The sequence below is a fragment of the Rhea pennata genome, chromosome 7, assembly GCF_028389875.1.
Source record: "Rhea pennata isolate bPtePen1 chromosome 7, bPtePen1.pri, whole genome shotgun sequence".
Lineage (NCBI taxonomy): Eukaryota > Metazoa > Chordata > Aves > Rheiformes > Rheidae > Rhea > Rhea pennata.
In genome coordinates, this window is record NC_084669.1 from 13,009,653 (window position 1) to 13,028,231 (window position 18,579).

The window sequence follows — 18,579 nt, forward strand, 5'->3', positions numbered from 1 at the left end:
ACCTGTGTTTCAGGATTACAGGAACTGGAGGGTTACACTGGCATCACTAAAGAGGGCAGAGCCAAAGACTTCAAGAGCTGGGAGGTCTTCTCTGATGCTGGAGCTCTCTCATACATCATTCTCAGAGGAGATCGTCCTAGTTCTTAGTTGCCTGACCTTTTCAGCTTAGGAAAAAGGAAGAAAAGAAACAACTGAAATAAACAAATACCAGACACATCCTTATATATATGAACACAAAAGAAGATGAGCTGCACCAGGTCAGAGAAAAGGTCTATTTGGCCCATTAGTCTGCCTCCACCAGTGTCTAGTAGTGGACACTTGGGAAAGAGTGCAAGCATGAGAAAGATATGGAGATGTGTTTCCAGAGTAACTCTCTCATACTCCAGAAATCCACAGTTTATGGACATCCAGAACTAAAGGACAGGAGATTCCATGTATGCATGAGTGTGTATGAAGGGATATGGTTGATGGATATCCAGAGACACATTTGCATGCTCTCTCTTTTCTCTTTGTTAAATAGTATCTTGCGCCAAAGACTGAGGAAGGCTTTTTGTTTTGTTCTGTTTTGTTTTTTGTGGCATGGACATTTGGCAGACTCTTCCAGACTAAAGTCTGTTACATGTTAGCATGTGATTTCAAGGGGCCTTGTCTGCATAAACAGGTAGTTCTCCTGTCTTGTTTGCCTCCCAGGCTCCAGAGAGGATCTGCCTGTGGGACAGCAAGGCAATGATAACTATTTTTTGGCAAGCAGTAAGGAAGGAAGGAGAGGTAGTTGTTTTATTTTTTTACCTTAAAAATTGCTGCCTTACAACACTTCACTGCTCATTTTGCATGTGTTTGGCATGACTCAGTCAATAACAGATAGGGTTGAAAAGTCTAGATACAGCAAGGAAAATTCAGAGCAGACAGAGGAGACTTCACCGAAAAGAAACCGAGGAGGACAAGGACTGAAAGAGCAGCCAGGGGTAACTCTGATGTACAAAAATACATTTATTTTCAACAATTTCAAAACCACTGCCTTTTTTACAGTAGAAATATCCAAATGGAACAATAAAACCAAGAACAGTATATATATATATGTATATATATGTCTCATGCATTTGTATTACTGTGTTTAATACATGTATTGCAATTGTCTGCCTCATTTAATCCTTTAAAAACATGGTGGTGGTTTGGGTTTAATACACTGTCCAACATCATCAGAAGGGATGCAAGGGCTCTGGTTTTGTTTGTCAGACCAGGTCAAGCTGGAATTTCTGTCAGAACTGACTGACAGGAAAGGGAGGCAGAGGTTATCTTTGCACTTCCCTAAAACCAAAGCTTAGTGCAGAAAAAGATCAACCCTCTCCCATATGTGCTCTCATGTAAGATAATTGCAACTAAAAAACTCTATAGTCCACAGTTGCTCTGGCCTGGTCTCCAATCCTGCCAGGCTTTAGTTCCGGGGCTCTCAAGCACAGGATAAACTAAGGATCTATTGGGTGTTTACACCAGATTTACGGCCATATAGAGTCAAAAGGTGCAGCCTGTCTCCAGGTCTCATGCATTATTCCTGTGCTACAGCTAATACAAAAGAGTCCATCATGTGGGAAAGGCTGGGAGTGATAAAGGACCCTGACCTGGTCTCTCACTCACTGTCTCCTTTCCTCTACACAACTACAGTGTGGGATCTATTTATGTTCCACTCATAGTGCTGCCTCTTGCCCTCCTTACTCAGATAGTCATCTACAGATTCAAGGATTTCCATAAAGTTTTCCTCAGAGGTAAAACCTGCAGGGGAAAAAAACCAGCAACATCCTCAAGGTGCTATTCCCCAGTATCAGATACACAAATGAAAGTGGACAGTCCTCTAGTCTGTGCCAAGGCCCCAGCTCAGAATATTCCAAGAAAGGTGGATGATGTTGGCAGCCTAATCCAAACCTCACAGAGGCCTCACAGATGGCTACAGCCTCAGGTATCCCACTGGGATGCAGTAGTTACCCTTTTGGCATCCTAAAGGAGCAGCTTCCAGATCAGTCATGTGCACAGCATGTCCTTGTTCCAGCTGCTATCAGCCACAGTTGTGTCCTAATGCAGCAAGTATGATCTGGCAAATACGGTCCCAAATACATCCTAGGGTGAGCTCTCTCCAGTTGCACATGGACCACGCTCTGGTACAGTGTGATGATCTACTTTGACAGATAGTAATACCTGCTAGATCTCATGGAAGATGAAATTTGAGTCCACTCAAGAATTAGTTAATTTTTTTTGTCATTTAGTTTTGTCTCTGCAGACTTTTTTTATTTGTTTTTGAGTGCCTTTAGTATAGTTTTGTAGTGAAAATGGATTGCTGGACGGATGTTTCCCCAACAATTATCTGCATCATTTAGAATCTTCTCAGCCTTCATTGAGATGAAATCTCCTTTCAAGAAGTGAAAATGTTTCAATTTTTTTAGCACCCTACTCCCAGTTGTTCCTCCTTGCTTCCTTCCATCTGTTATGAGAGATTTAAACACTCCTCCACTGCATGTTGAAGGGTGTAAAGGGACACCCCCAAATGTGAAAATTAAATTAACCTTATACCTTTCTTTTTAAATCAATGTAAGATCATTGCCATGAAAAAATCAAGAAATTCCAAATAACAATGAAAATTTTCACTCTGTTTCCAGGTTAAAAAAACAAAACAAAAAAAGATAACAGAGAAAAACAGTCATTATTTCTCATTTGGCCCTGTGCAGCAGCTCACAAAAGCAGCCCCTCAAATCCTAATGATCAGCAAAGACTGAGATCAGCCCAGAGTTTAGCTCAAGGCCCACAGGACCATTGTTTATGTACATCCCTCCCATCTATATCTAAATGGGAAGCTATGGCCTTGCACTAATAGTGTTATCACCAGATTGGGCCATTACTATAAACTACTTTGGTGTTTCAGTAGAACAGAGACAGTAATGCAACAGTATATGCGCATGTGATGGATGGAAACTCAAGGTCAGACAGAAAAACACAGTCATCACTCTCCAGCTTGTATTAGGAACTAGAGCAGAAAAGTGAGGGAGAAAACAGAAAAAAAATTTTTTTGAAGTTACTAGAAAGGCCTACAAGCCTGGCTTAAATGTAGGAGCAGACAAATTGAGATTATTTAGCTTTAATACCTCACATAAAAGAAAATTTCCCCTATATTTTCTTTTAATAATTTTAATCTTAGAATATCTCCTGAGTTCATTAGGAAAACTACCTTTAACCACTTTTCTCTCCTCCTTCAGGCCACATCAAGATTACAGTCTTTGAAAGACTTTTGCAGAGTGAACAAATATAGTTGAGGCTGGTTTGCAATCAATTGGCATGCTGGGACGTAGGGAGGTAGCTAGTAACACCTTATCTCAGCCATCTCCTCATCTCAGTCCATATATATTAAAGGTGGAGTTCTCTATTCAAATCCTAAAATCCGGTAACATACATTGTCATTTGACCTAATTTCTCCTCTTATTACCATGCAAGCATTGAAACATTTTCAAAAGGTGCCTCCATTCTTCTTTCAATTTCCGCTGAGTCTTCTAATTCAGCACTCTGCAGAATAAGGCCAATCTTTAGCATCACCAACTCAAGAGAAATGGATTAAAATAATCCACTGCTGTCTACCTCCTGGTCAAAAACTCTACCACTCCTAAGGGCTACCCTCAGCTCAGTGTGCTAGAAGATCCCTAAACCAAAAGAGCTTTTTCACTAAGTTTTCTTCATTAACTTTCCTGTTCTAGTCAGAAGGCACCAACCCACCATGCAAAAGTTATTCAGACAGCATTTCCATCTAGAACTGTAAGCAGCCATCCTGCAGCCTTGATAAGAAAGACTTGGCTAGTTCATTTATGAAGCAGGTCTGATCCTGTGTCCCCACCCCAATGAGCAGTCCCTAATCACATAAATTGTCACGTTCAGCCAGAATCTAATACCCTTACACGCTCTATACAGCATTTTACCTTATCAGCTTAACTGCTAAAGCATGACTTCTCACTGAGGGTAAAGCTACTGCAACTTGGCCCATTGCTGAGTTGAGGCTGTAGGGTCAGCTCGGCCTGTGAAACTTATTCGAGTCTCAGGGTACTGCAAGTACATCAGTATTTGCTCACATCAAGATCATGATAATTTTGTATGTTTGTTTTCTTCCACTTCCCTAACGGAGGTCACTAAGATCCTCCTCAGAAGTGGATAACAGTGACAGATGTGAATAGTTCTTGAACACCATTAAAATATTTATGACAGCCTCACAGCCTGTCCTGCTAAAATCTCTTTCTGCTCCATCATAAGAAATAGTAATATTTTTAAAAAGGCTTGCAGTTATACATGGAAAAATCAACTATTATGCTGGTTTTACACAGCAAGGTAAGATTGAAGTATGACAGACAACTGGAACACACTTAGAACAAAAGAGTGATTCAAGTGCTCACCCCGGTCCCTTGTCAGCTGGCATGTACAAGTGTGTGTGTGTACACATGTGCATGTGTGTGCGCGTGTATGTGGTTCAGGTTTTGTTTTAAACATTTCTCTTACTAAACATTAAATTATTTCCCAAGAAATAAAAAGCTATGTACATTGTAATTATCTACAGTAGGCCTTCGGCATCCTTGCTATTCACATGCATGGGGTTTGGGCTGCATTCATAAACTCAGGCACGCTTCTTCATTGCTTCTGGTGCCTCCAACCAATCATGCCACAATCCAAGGAACACTGCTGTGTGTGTTTGCTTATCTTTCTTCTTTTTTCCGGAATCAAAAAAAGCCAGAAGGTAATTAAAATTAAAAGCAATTAAAGGAGGCCAGATCCTGCACAGAGCTGAGACATGCATGTCATTGGGAAGTTGGCATGTTACAGAGCCTGGTTCAACAACCCAGCCTGGGCCCTCTGGCAGGATGAAGTAGCTGATTCATGGCTTACTTTGGAAGGAGTAGAAAAGGGGTCATTTACATACAACATGTTGCCTAATTTACCATATCTAACTATTGGATTTGAATACCTAATTCCCATTCTGTACTTAATGGGAGGCTGGCATTCAAATCTCATTGTATTTTTGACTCATTCTTTGCTTTTTCTTTCTAATTTGATGAGTACTTCCCAAATACTAAGAACCCCTGCTATTTATGAATGCAGCCCTGGTAAACAGAAAAACCCACCCCATCCCCTCCCAGATGATAATAATGACATATAACTCTTTTCTCATAATAATAATAATTATAACAATAATAATTACAAATAAAAAGTCAGAAATGTTGTAGACCAAGTGGATTCCCAGTATTAAACACTAGTGCAGTTAGGGATTTCCTTTGTGCTTTCGCTGTTGGCAATTGTTGAGATGCTTCCTATGAGGGAGAAAATGGAGAAGACAGTCAGCGCAGTGCAATGGCTTCAACAATCTGGTCTATCTTTCTATTGCTTCTTAATCCTTCTTACGATGTCCTTGTGTAAGTGTATAGACAGAAAAGGTGCTTAAAAGCAACTCATCCTGCTTTGCATTTGCAGTAAGCGCACAGCATGCAAAAAGTCAGTTACTACAGCTCAGCTGACCAGCAGTAACTCAGTAAGCCATAGGTGACATTTTCACCTGGAACAGTAGCACAACAACCATGTAAGCTTGGCTTTGCCAATTCTTCTGAGGGTTCAGGGCATTTGGGATCCCTTCTCAGGAGAGAGAGGGTCATGAACAAGCAGAGGTGATAGTCACAGCCATTACTTATGACTACATACCTCTTACTGCTTCCTGGTTTTCATGCTGAACACGTAACACCATGAGAAAGGCTAAAAAGCTCTAGGGAAAAACTCCCTGCTACCATGTTCCAGAAACTGAGTTTTCCCCCACCTCAGTGTCCCGGGCTCAGAGCTCCCCAGCAGTGGTACCTGGGGTCACAGTCACAGTCTCCCCTAACACACCAGTGATCAACATCCTCACCTACACTGCGAAACAAGCCCAGCAGAGGGCTGTACCTCACCGATCACTCGCGTGTCCAGCTCTTTGTCCATCAGCTCCTCTGGGTCTGTGAACTCACTTAGGGTGATTTTGGGGGCATTTTCACTTTGGCTGACAGAGCCAATCATTTCCTGCTCTTTGTCATGCTGAACTTGGGCATAGATATTAATCCATGGGATTTTCCTGCACAGAAAAAGGAAATGAGGTTATATTTTGTAAATCGGGAATCTTTGACATGTCATTGACAAATCATGCCAATTAAACTGAGACTGATCCCAGAAATGCAGCAACTGCAGGGATGTAGAATACCAGCTCTCAGAATGGTAAAAGCATCACAGTGATGTTCAGCTCTCAGAGCACCATTAGCTACCACTAATTTCAACACTATCTTAAAACTACCCCAAGTCTCAGGCCACTGCCCTCCTATCCTGTACCCAAGGGACCCTCGAACTGCAAAGCTAAATATTCTGGTCCTTTCAAATGAGAACACAGGAAATATTGTACACCCAGCTCAGACAAGAGAAATCAGCTAAGTACAATCAGTTGCAATTACTAAATCTGTGCATCTATTACACAATTAGTGGTGCACTGGAACCCAAAATTAAAAATCTATTTGAGCACTACTATCAACAGAACAAAAATTACTAGATTTTTTTCTATGGATAGACCCACACGGACCCAGTAGAGGTTGCTAAGATTGTGTGTGTGCAGTGGCCTGTAAGAAGGTCACCAATTTTGTTTTTTAATATCCTTGAAAGAACTCTATGCCATGCATTCCACACTGCCCAAATGAAGCAAATTCAGAGGATTTGTTTGGTTACCTAAAGCACAAGGCAGAGAGAAAGAAGATGCCTTCAAAAGAAGCTATATAAAACGCTATCTCTTTATGCTAACCTTTCTCCTGCTGGATATGTCACAGATTGAAAGCAGTAGAAATTGTCTCAAACCTTGTGAGTTCAAGAGAGCTATTCTGATTTTACTCCAGTGATGTTTTGGCATAAAAATACTTGCACTATTGTCTTGATCTGGCATTCTACTCTTAACCAACAAGAAGTCAGGACATATTTGAAATGTTTAATAACAGTTAACAAATTTCATGTTCCTCTCCCTTTCTTCTACCCCTTCCCTTTCTCACCCACAAACATGCCTTAGATCACTAACAAACACTACAAAGAGAAGGCACATTTTGTAGTTACATGGTTGCTTTGTAGTTATATGGCTATTCCTGAATCACATTTTGGTCAGCAGTGAAAGAATTAACTACAAGCACTTGCATGTTATCACTTTCACAATTCACACATACTGCATATCTGGAGGGGGGAACGTTTGTCTGCCCCCCTAAATTTCCTTAGGTTTCTCCACAAAAATTCTGAAGAAAACCAGAGCAGCCACCTCAGACTCTCTGACAGCAATGCAGAAAGTGCAAGCTCTTTAGGGTTTTAAGGCAGAGAGTCTCCAGGTACTGCTGACAGGGAGAAAAGGAACTGAGTCAGCTGTGCCTGTGTGCATGTGAACACGCACACACACACACAAAATCCTGTTGTATTTCCCTCACACATACACTCAGACTGCCTCATTCCCTCGCTATTATCCACCACACGTAAATAAACAGTACAGATCCGTTATACGCTAGACTTCCTAGAAGAGAAACAACTTTTTCACAAGTGATTTCCCCACCTTTCCCCCTCCTTTTCCATGCAGGATTCCTCAACAAGCATCTCTTTTGTAGCACAATGTTTGACATGCCTGCTGAGTCTACAACTTGATGGACTCATAACAACAAGTCTGTGTGCAACCGGCAAAGCGCCGGTTCTATAAATTTGTGGAATTAAAAATTCATGCAGGCCCATGTTCTCCCTACAACCTTTTCCTGTAAGCAGCAGTTGTGTATTCAGGCTAGGATCACAGTTAATCAGAAAAGTACACGATGCTAATGGGCTCTGGAACACTGAGAGCTTGAGGAAAGCTTTTGGTTTTACCTCCTTTTTCAGTTTTGTTTGCTAGCTTTGTTAGATTTGTTGCTAGCTCTCACCTCTGATTCATTGACCAGAGGTTTTGGACACAACTGAATAAGCTGCTTTCTGTTCTGAAAAATCTACCCAGAGCACTGTGGGTTTCTGACTTGGTCCTAACTTTTGTTAGTTTGATGGGGTTTGTCCTGTCTGAGGCAGAGCAGATAAGAATGGAAAGCAAGTTGACAAGCTCTGAGTTAAGTAAAACCCATACTTTAACCACCATTCGACTTTCCAGGCTTGTAATACATTCCATTTTTGGCCAGGTTTGAAAACGCAGGGTCTTCCCAGCCCCAGAGCACAACACAAGGCCAATGGCTGCTCTCAACATTCAGGCTTTGAGTAAGGTATACAGAAAGCTCAGCATGCAGCAGAATAGAACCGGGTGCAGAGAAATTATGCACAAGACTCTATTAAGGTTCGGGATACTTAAGGAATATGAGGATCAGTTTTACGAGCTGTAGCTACATAACATGGCCTGCAGCCTGCCAAAGCAAAGCGGAAAAAAGAAATTTTAGCCCAGATTCCCAAAAGCATTTTGATGCTTAACACAAACCTTTGCATTTTTGAGTCTCCTTAACATAATCACACCTGTTCCTCTGCAAGACTAAGCTATTCACTTTGGAAGATACAAATGAGATGCTGCTGTACAAAGACATTTGGCAAGATGGTCAAAGCATATAGGGAGACATCCTACCATGTGGTTTTTGACTAGGTTTTCATTGAGTAGCTCAATATTCAGTTAGCATGCAGGGTTCCCACTTCTGGCCTGTGTTTCAAACAAGTCCAGGGGATGGAGTGCCACCTCAGCAAGTTTGCTCTTGATACCAAGCTGAGAGGAGTGGCTGACACAGCAGAGGGCTGTACTGCCATTCAGAGAGACCTGGACAGGCTGGAGAGTTGGGCAGAGAGGAACCTCCTGAAGTTCAACAAGGGCAAGTGCAGAGTCCTGCACCTAGGGAGAAATAACCCCAGGCACCAATACGGGCTGGGGGCTGACGTTCTGGAGAGCAGCTCTGCAGAGAAGGACCGGGGAGTGCTGGTGGATGACAAGTTGACCATGAGCCAGCAACATGCCCCTGTGGCAAGAAGGCCAATGGTATCCAGGGGTGTGTTAGGAAGAGTGTTGCCAGCAGGTCGAGAGAGGTGATCCTGCCCCTCTATTCAGCCCTGGAGAGGCCTCATCTCGAGTGCTGTGTCCAGTGCTGGGCTCCCCAGGACAAGAGAGACATGGAGCTACTGGAGAGAGTCCAGCGTAGGGCTATGAAGATGATCAGAGGGCTCGAGCATCTGCCCTGTGAGGAACGGCTGCGAGAGCTGGGCCTGTTCAGCCTGGGGAAGAGAAGACTGAGGGGGGATCTTATCAATGTGTATAAGTACCTGGAGGGAGGGTGTCAAGGGGACGGGGACAAATTCTTTTCAGTTGTCCTGTGTGACAGGACAAGAGGCAATGGGCAGAAAGTGAAGCACAGGAAGTTCCACCTGACCGTGAGGGGGAATTTCTTCCCTGTGAGACTGACGGAGCACTGGCACAGGTTGCCCAAAGAGGTTGTGGAGTCTCCTTCTCTAGAGATCTTCAAGTCCTGCCTAGATGCAACCCTGTCTAACATGCTCTAGGTGACCCTGCTGAGCAGGGAGGTTGGACTAGATGATCTCCAGAGGTCCCTTCCAACCTTACTGATTCCATGATTCTATGATTTTCGGGCTTTTGGTGAGTTTTCAGAGCACTGAGTTTGTTGTGGAGGGACAGGAGATGGCCTTTCTTATATATTTGAGAACAAGAGAGGTGTGATCTTGAAGTAACCTCTACTACAGCAGCCGTGAGCAGCTCCTTGCACTGTTAGCACTTCCTGACATAACAGGAAGGATCACACAACTTTCACTCTAAATAAAGGAAGCATTTGCTCATCAGATGCTGATATTCTGATCTCTGGTGACCAAGATGTATAGGAAACAGCCTCACTCTTCTGTGCCCTGAATCTCTGAAATTAAGGAGTAAAATGTTATTCCACTGGACTGCAAAGCTCAAAGTTTATTCATTACTGTTCTACTCCCTGTTTATAAAGTCATTGCCTGCCAGCACTGCAAGATGAAAATGTCTCTCCTCTTCCAAATACAGCTCAGCCCATGACATGCATACCTTCAATAAGTGCAATGTTTCATATGTACTAGTTGTGATTCTAGAGAGACCCAGAGCACCCTGTCCCTTTGGCAAGATCACTGATCCTCTGGGTCTGCTGGAAGCCAGTCAGATCAAGAAGCCCAGGTCAGAGACTTCCAAGACACACATTTCCAATTGTAAGAAATGGCTGAAAACCCTGAATCAGTGTAAATCCAGTGACAGATCTCAAGGTTATTAATCCAAGCAGACCTAGGGCTATCAATGGCCAACTCTTCAACTGACAGAAACTCATATTCTGCCTAATGGTCAGTATCATTGTTATTACTGTCTTTAAAAATTCAAACCTTAAACCAAGATAACTCACTTCATGACTACACTCCAGGTATTGCTCTACCTAGCTTTCTTAGGAACTACCCATTGTCTCCTCCTCCCACCCTTAAAATTTCTCAACTTACCTCTTGAATTTGTAGATTAAAAAAACAGCCAAGCCTACAAAGACCACAGACAGCAACATCAGCATTGCCGAACTGCTGTGACCCGTGCTGGTATCAACAAGGGGTGCTGCAGAAGGAAAGGGAAAGCATTACATTTGCAAGATACTTATTCGGGAACATACAGGTATCAGAGTGTTGAGCTCACTTCTCTCTCTGCTGTGTCTGCTTTATTATCACTACCGCATGGCGCATGTTGTTTTCAGCAGGGCCTATCAGTAGGAAACAAATTGATTCCCTTGTCCTTTGAAAGCCAAGCTCCCTTTTTAAGCCAGTGCAGTCTAACATCTTCTAGTAAAAAGGCACCAGCAAGTCATGCCAAACTGAGTGGCTGATTGTTCCTCTATTAATACTCTGGGCTATTCCATCTTAGGCTTTCCAAGGGACTGGAGCACAAAATAAATTTATGAAGTATGGCTTAACACATGGGAACTGTGGGTTAGATCTGGTCTGCTTTGGAGAAGCTGTATCAAAGCTTCCATGAATTCTGTGTCCCCCATCTTCCACAGTCAAGTCTGTCTCACATGTGACAGAGATCTAATCTTGTGAGAAGCCTACAAGAAGGCTACAGGACATTAGATATATGCCCATGACTTTTTAAATGAGTTCAGTTTTCATACTGGGGAGGAGCTCAAAGAAATAATCCTAGACCCAAGCATGCACTACATTATAACATTTTGGAGCGCTGATCCATCTATGCTTGGCATTTTTAGCAGGCTAAAGAAAGTCTGTTATAAAATTTTTTGTGTACAGTTACTCCCACAGCTCACTGGGGGAGGCATTTATGGCTCAACGGTCTGAGTTGAGCTGTGCTGAGAATCAAGAGTCCAGTGAAAATGGTGTGCAAACAATTGCAGGTAGCAGCTGAGTATTTCTCATTCTGCATAAATATTTGGTTCATTTTTTTTATTATTATTATTCTCTGTTGTTTTTCTGTCACCCACAGGATGGGAACAAGTCTATTCAGACAGAACCACTTCTGGTCCCCCACCCAAATCTTTCCACTTAAGAGTCTTCTCCTCTCAGTATCCTGCTTTCATCATTTCTACAGACTCTTTCTTGGAAAAGAACTGACTCCTACTTCATCTGAATCAAAATACTATAGGAATGATCGTGAAACAAATGTAGATCCATCACCCCAACTTGAGGGTCAAGCTTACTAGAAAAAGACCAGCTCCTGAACCACAGAGCTGCAACCATTTGGATCTTTGCAGATTAATTCATTCCAGCCTGTTCCTGTTAATGTCCAAATCTCATCGCCAAGCAACAGTCAGAGAGTAAAGACACAAAGGCATTACCTGTGGGATAAGTCATGAACCATGGCTTAGCCCAGCTCTTGGATCTCTGAAAGTCTCATGAAAAAGGAGATTGAAATGTACCATCCAAGGATATGAATTGCAATCTCTCAGAGAGGCTATCAGCAATATCACATTCATGAGATCCCAATTCTCAGATAACTGCAAAGGCAGTCATCAAAATCAAGGGCAAAATAAATCCAGCATCTGCTCTATAGCCATCAGTATCTTAGCAATAGATGAGACCTTCACACTAGAGTGGTCTAAATTCTCAGCAATAGCTTGGCTTCACACTAAGGTGGTCTAAAGGAAAGGGGGTTGATGATGTTTGAAGGGACTATTTATTACTCTGCATGAAAACAGAGATAGGTAGCATTCAAATTTAAATAAGTGATCATATATAGAAAGATGTCACTTTTCAGACAAGTATTCCTCTGCAAGAGGCCTAGGTCTCCTTTTCATGAGTACTTTGCCCATGTAAAGCTTCCCAGAGAGTTGTAACATTACGAAGTCCTTTGGAATAGGGAAATGATTCAATGTCCATAAAAGTTAGTAAGAATATACCCACTGAATTGCACAGGTGCAGGATGAGTGCTTAATAGAATACCAATCACAAGATTTTCTTAAAACACTTGAAAAACATCAACACCTTAATTAAGCCATAGGGAACTCTTAAATGGTACTTTCAATACTTGTACAAACTAGTGCATGAAGATGCCACTGCAGGATTCTGTTTTTCACAACTCCTCCTTCTGCCACAGACAGTGTCTTGGTATGATCCATCCTAAGTATCCCAGTAGCATCTATCAGCTGTGTGAGTGCTCTGACCTAGACCTGTTCTCCTGCAGTTGTCTGAAGCCTCAAGAGAACCACACCACATGTTTGACTCCACACTCACCTAATGTTAACTGAGTGACATACACAATAACTTCAACACCAGGCTTCAGTTCAAACTGGACCAAGTTCTGGTTGAGAGCATTAAAAAGGATTTCAACAACCTGATGAAATAATAAGAGAGAAAACAAGTTAAAATATACAATAGAACCAGCTTGAAAGAACATTCAGGGATGCATGTAACCTATGAATTTTGACTAACATCTCTTATTGGTTTCAGGAGGAAGGGGAAGAGAGTAAGAAGAAGGGAGGTGAGAGACTGAGGAAGAGCAGAAGAGAGAACATGTGCATATGCTTTAGATGGAATTGAGTTATTCCACACAGTTCTCCCTAAGGACAGGTGCACTTCTGAGACTTACATAGTATGTTATTATGCCTCTCCTGGGAAGAAAATCAAGAAATAAAATTAGCAAAATGTTTTTGGAAGAGAAATAACTTTCACCCTCCATAACATCCTTTGAAATCCCTGAGAACTTCTGTCTTGGCATCATGCTGTAACTGAGCTGTATCCAACCTCACAACACTTTTTTACTCACTTTCATTCAAGATAATCTCAGACTTGCAGCTTCTGTTTAAATAGGATGCTAGGGATGTTACAATTCAGTTTTGAAGGTTGATGTCACACTTGCCATATTTCTCCTTCTTTAGAAGTGGGGTCTTGAAGTACAGGTTACTCATGGCCAAGCAACCCTGCTATGATGTGTTATTTGGTTGCCTCACTGGAACCTGCTGGCTTACTCTTCAGGATGGACCTCACAAGCAGAAGTCACCAACAGTTGCTGAAGTACAACCAAGTAGACTGTGAAATAAAATTAGAACCCTATAGATTGAGGCCTCACGATCAGCTGAGTCAGAGACCTGATCTGAGATGCCTGCATAACACTCACATACAAGACATTGTCATGTTAGCTTGTTTAGAGAGAAATCTGTTCTGGATAGACATCACTGAGCAGGACAAAAAAAAGATTCCAAAAAAATCCCTCCACATAACCTTCCAGATCTCTTCACAACCATGCATCTTTTCTACACACTCAGCAATGTAAGTTTAAAAGGGCAGCTTTGCTAGTTTTCTGTTACAGATGAACCAAGTCCCCTATTCCAAGGGAACTGACGTTCCTCAGGGGGCAACAAGAGCCTCCAAAGAATTCAGCAGTCCCCTCAGTTATTTAATGTTTGATCACAGCAGAGTTAGTCCTGTAGCTCCTTTGAGATGCTTCACATAGCTTTCACACAGTAAAAATGGTGCATAGAAGAATATTAGCTTGAAGTAAGCAGCTTTTCCAGCAGTACTTCACTCCTCCTGCCTTTATAGAGCTGATTTAATCACTTGGTAATTCTAGCATGAAAGCTTCAGCAGACTAGTGCTGTTGTTCCTAGCTCTTCCCTTGCCTGCATATCACTGTTGCTATTCATCACTGTAATTACCTATTTATCTAATGGATGGATATTGTAACTTCCAAATATAGTTTGCACACGCCATTCGCTGCTGCAGAATAAAGAGGTCTTGTTCTAGTGATATATGAGCTGAAGAGTCTGATTTATTTTTAGTAAACCTCAGTATATTATCTTGCTGCTTTGGCCTGTGTCTATTACCATTTCTCCAGGGAGTGAAGGGAGTGTATATTCAAGGTTTATTTGGCCATAACTGCTATAATGAGAACACACCACTGATCCAGGAAGAACTACTGCTGGTAGACTGTAGCACATCTCAGTAAGGTACTTGGAAAGTCCATTTTCCTTGTAAAAATCATTTTTTAATGCCATAAACTATACTGCTCAAGTCCCAGATGCATGCAGATCCCTCCTGTTTGTTGCAAGTCATTTCCAACGCTACACAGATTTAGGGGCCCATCTGAAAATAATATGATGTGAATGAATGTTCTATGAATCCTTCTTTCCTTACTTGCTCCAGATCAGCTTCACTGCTTTTCCTCCTCTCTGTTGTGTTTTTATAGGGCAGTATGAAGAGTTCAGCAGAGGTAGGCAGCCCAGGAAATAAAGCTACCAAGATCTGTTCATCAGGGACCCCAGTCACCTAAAGAAAGTTTTTAAAAAAAAAAAAAAAAATTAAAAAAAAAGTTAAAAAAGGGGGGAAAAAGAAAGAAAAAAGTCACTAGCTGCCATTCTATTACTGATGTTTCCTTTGCTATGCTGTTTGCTTCCATCAAATTGTGATTTATTCTGCTATAGGCCTTGTGGCACTAATGAGCTGTTCTGCTCATTTGGTTAGACTGAGTCTTAAAACAGATGCTCCTCTAATGACTTGTTCTTGTCTACTTCATTTCTACATGCAAAGTAAGCTTGACAATATCTCTAGACCCAAAGATCTCATCCTTGTGTTCAAAATCCAAACCTACCATGTCTCCAGATCTGAATTTTCCATATAGTCCCTCTCACTACAAAAGAATGACCCCAAAGTCAGCATCAGAGAGCCTGGCTCTGAGCAACCACTGGCAAGTATGCAACCAACATTTGAAGAAAACTGCCTAAAATCACCTTCTAAAATCAGGTTATGAAGATCTCCACTTGCCATATGCAAACAACTGTCTTAATGTCACCACTCTGAGTTCTTTTACTTCAGGGGGTGAGTGGGTGGCTGTATAGGGACTGCTCAGTTTGCCGAACAGCCGATTCCAGACCTGCCTCTCACAACCTGCTTCAGCACGATCTGCCCACTGACGCTACTACTCTCTCTCCTCAAATCCATGCTGTGTATCTGCAGTTGGGCAGAAAGCTTCTCCACTCTCAGAAACTCCTGGAGACTAACCCCAGGAGCTCCCTGGTCCTACCCTGCCTCCAGCTCGTTCCTGAGCTAAATATCAAGGTGGCAGCGTATCCTTGGTGAACTGTCCCGTAAGCAAAACCCACAGGCTGCAACCAAATAGTCAAAAAAAAAAAAAAAAAAAAAAAAAAAAAAAGATGCACAAGCAAATACTTCAATGTGATTTCTGTTGTTGTCTGTAACCATTCATAGTTACAACATCATTTTTTCTGCAAACTTGACTCTCAATACAGTAAAAGGGAAGACAACAAAAGAAACAAGTGTTTAAACAAAAAGAACTAAGTGTTTCTCAAGATGGAAAAGCAATCAAGGAAACTCTCATAAATGCAAATTTTGAGTGGCCTGCAGATAGGAAAAGCTGACCAGGAATGTACTTTCCCTGTAAAAATAATCAGCTTCCATTTCTAAGAACAGCTGTGGCTGAAACAAAAACACAAGATGCTTTTTTTGGCAGAAAATAAAAACACAAAAGCTTACTTAAATCTATCTTCTGATTTCACACAAAACCAAAGTCACTGGCTATTTGATAACATAAATTATTCTGTTCCTTTTCCTGCAAGAATTTGAGTACTAGTTTACATATTCTAATTAATCCCAAAGGAAGACTCAGCATCTTCAACCCAAAAGTTTCTCTTTGCCTGAATTTTAAAAGGTAAGTTTGTTTTCCCTCTCAGTCCTCATTTTTTGCCCCAGCTGGACAGCAAGCAGAGCTTTGTAATATTTACTAGTTGCTACACTTAGTTCCATTAGAAGTCTGAATATCAGGAATATCTAAAATGATCTTTCTTAAACATCCAACATGCTACAGTGTCTACCTTCTGGGATGGGACAGAAAAGCTCTTGAAAAAACACACAGTAACACTATGCAAAGGTTTTGAGTAGAAAACAGTGAATTCTGTACTATCCATCTGGCAAAATAAGAGTAATAGTGGTGCTATTGTAATCTAGAATATGTAAAGTCCTCAGGGATACTAAAGGCTCAAAAATGTCACAGAAACATTAATAACAGTAATTATAATATTTTCACAAAATTCCTAATATAATTTGTCTCTATAAAAAGATCCAGCACATTAAGAAGCAGTCAATTTAAAATGATAGCTTCATTACTGCTGTTCTTTCCCATTCTTCTAGGCTAGCATGCTAAAAAAGTCTGCATGTTTTAACAGCCTAGTCAATGTTTGCACAGAAGAAGGGGAAACAGATGCTCACCTGTGTTAGAGCTCTTTTGATGACTTTGCCAATGTCTTGTCTCCATTCAGGGATGTCAGGGTTGTGGTAGTCCAAGTTAGGAGAAAATGACAGGAGTTGAGATTGGAAATACTCTGGAGCAGAAAAACAGTATCAATGAGAAGATGCAAAGAGCAGTACTCAGGGAACAGTCAAAGCTTGTGGAAGTCAAAAGAAAGACCATAAGTAAAGAATCTTAAAATTCTTTAGAGAGGAAAGGATGAAGGAAGAAAAAGGGTAGGCTAAGATTAAGTAGGATAGAAAGCTTGCAAGGGAAGAACGTCCTTATAAAGAACATTTTGCCCTAATGCCAACTTGTGGCTTTTCTCAGAAGAAATGGAAGAATGAGTGAGGGAGGTGAGAGGATGCTTTCCCCTTGTGATGCCTCTTAGCTTTGTAATTTTGCCACCAAACTGCATCAGATTCTGCTTACAAAGAAGCTGACCAGTAAATAAGGTGGCATCTGGCTGAAATTTGAGAGGTTTGTGCAATTGCATGTATTGTGCTTTGCAAAGCAAACACTTACTGTAAGTAACACATTTTCAAAAGGAGGCATTATCTGTTTGCTCTCCTGGAGGGAAGCCATGAGTGGGTAATACCTCAACAAATCAGATCCCAACAGTGCTAATGGCAGGCTAATCAAGTAACGGCTATTCATGAAACACACTGAAATTACTTCCTAATTGACAGAGTGCAGGGAGGAAGAAAAAGTTCCTAGATTAACTTCAAATACAGAATAATTTAAAAAACTTTTCCAACTCAAATTCTCACCTCTAATGTCACCAGAATCATTTCATTGCTGGCATAAGAGCCTTTCCCTAGAAAAAAACTTGCACCTTCCTTTAGATGCTATCTCCAGTCTGCCATCTTAGCATCAGTTTTCACCTAAGCTTGCTTGGTTTCCTCCTTGTTTTGTTCCTCTCTTGCCTGGCTATTCTCTAGTGATCATTGCAGAGTCTGCTGGGACCTCTTGATCTTTGATGTTGGGAACTGAAGCTTGCTTTGTTACAGCTATAACACATTTGCCAGTCATCAGATTTTCATCACCACAAGGTACTATCTTGAACAAAATGGTTATCTCCATTTACTAGGAGTACCTCCATATGTACTTCCTGTAGCATGTTATTCTTTAGAGTAAGACTAGCCAAATAGATGATGCCTTTATGATTTTGAATGCCTCTCAGGTCATTAGAACAACCTTAACCTTGCCTGCTGTCTGTGCTCTGACTTGTGTCTAGGAAGTGATGCCACAGAGTTATGCCAAAATCAGCACGCAGCCCACAGCTGAAGAACAGACTGGCCAGCCCTGCATTACAGAAGGGGGACTTGAAACATGCATCTACTGCTGCACAGAAGTCAACATGCAGTGGACCCACTAGTTATGCTGCAAAGCTTTCTTTGACAATAGGAGACTCTTGGGGAATTTATGCAGGTTCTACTCTTCAGACGTGCTCAACACCAGAGCTCAAGCCCAGAACCCTTATGACAAATGTGCATGATGGACTTAGGCCGGAAGGATTACTGGAGGCACGGATCCAAAACAGGAATCACATAAGTTCTCATGGTAGAAGACTCTCCTTTCTGTTTATGGAGATGTGCCATGCCTCACCTTGAAGCACCTGATCTTATAGACACTTCAAATAAGTAACATTAATCATTTGTAAGAAGGAACTGGTTTTAGATCAAATTATACTAGCAAAAGTATAAATGAGGGAATCCACAGAATAGCAGGGAAGTACCAGCACAGCATTTCTCTTGCGTATTTTGCAAGATTTGTTCTTTCTTTTTATATGATGCAATATATTTTTAAATTAAAAAAAA

At 41.5% G+C, this 18,579-nt stretch overlaps 1 protein-coding gene across 1 annotated transcript in view; it reads right to left on the reverse strand.

Moving 5' to 3' along the window:
• Window positions 1-5,182: 5,182 nt before the first annotated feature.
• The window catches only part of LOC134142590 (VPS10 domain-containing receptor SorCS3-like), a 304,720-nt gene continuing 291,323 nt past the window's right edge, over window positions 5,183-18,579 (reverse strand). Inside the window, exons 22-27 of the mRNA XM_062579860.1 lie at window positions 16,741-16,853; window positions 14,653-14,784; window positions 12,754-12,853; window positions 10,525-10,630; window positions 5,958-6,118; window positions 5,183-5,330 (exon numbers count right to left, since the gene is read on the reverse strand). Of these exons, the coding sequence (XP_062435844.1) occupies window positions 5,266-5,330; window positions 5,958-6,118; window positions 10,525-10,630; window positions 12,754-12,853; window positions 14,653-14,784; window positions 16,741-16,853 (677 nt within the window). The 3' untranslated portion in view covers window positions 5,183-5,265. The remainder of the gene's footprint in view (window positions 5,331-5,957; window positions 6,119-10,524; window positions 10,631-12,753; window positions 12,854-14,652; window positions 14,785-16,740; window positions 16,854-18,579) is intronic.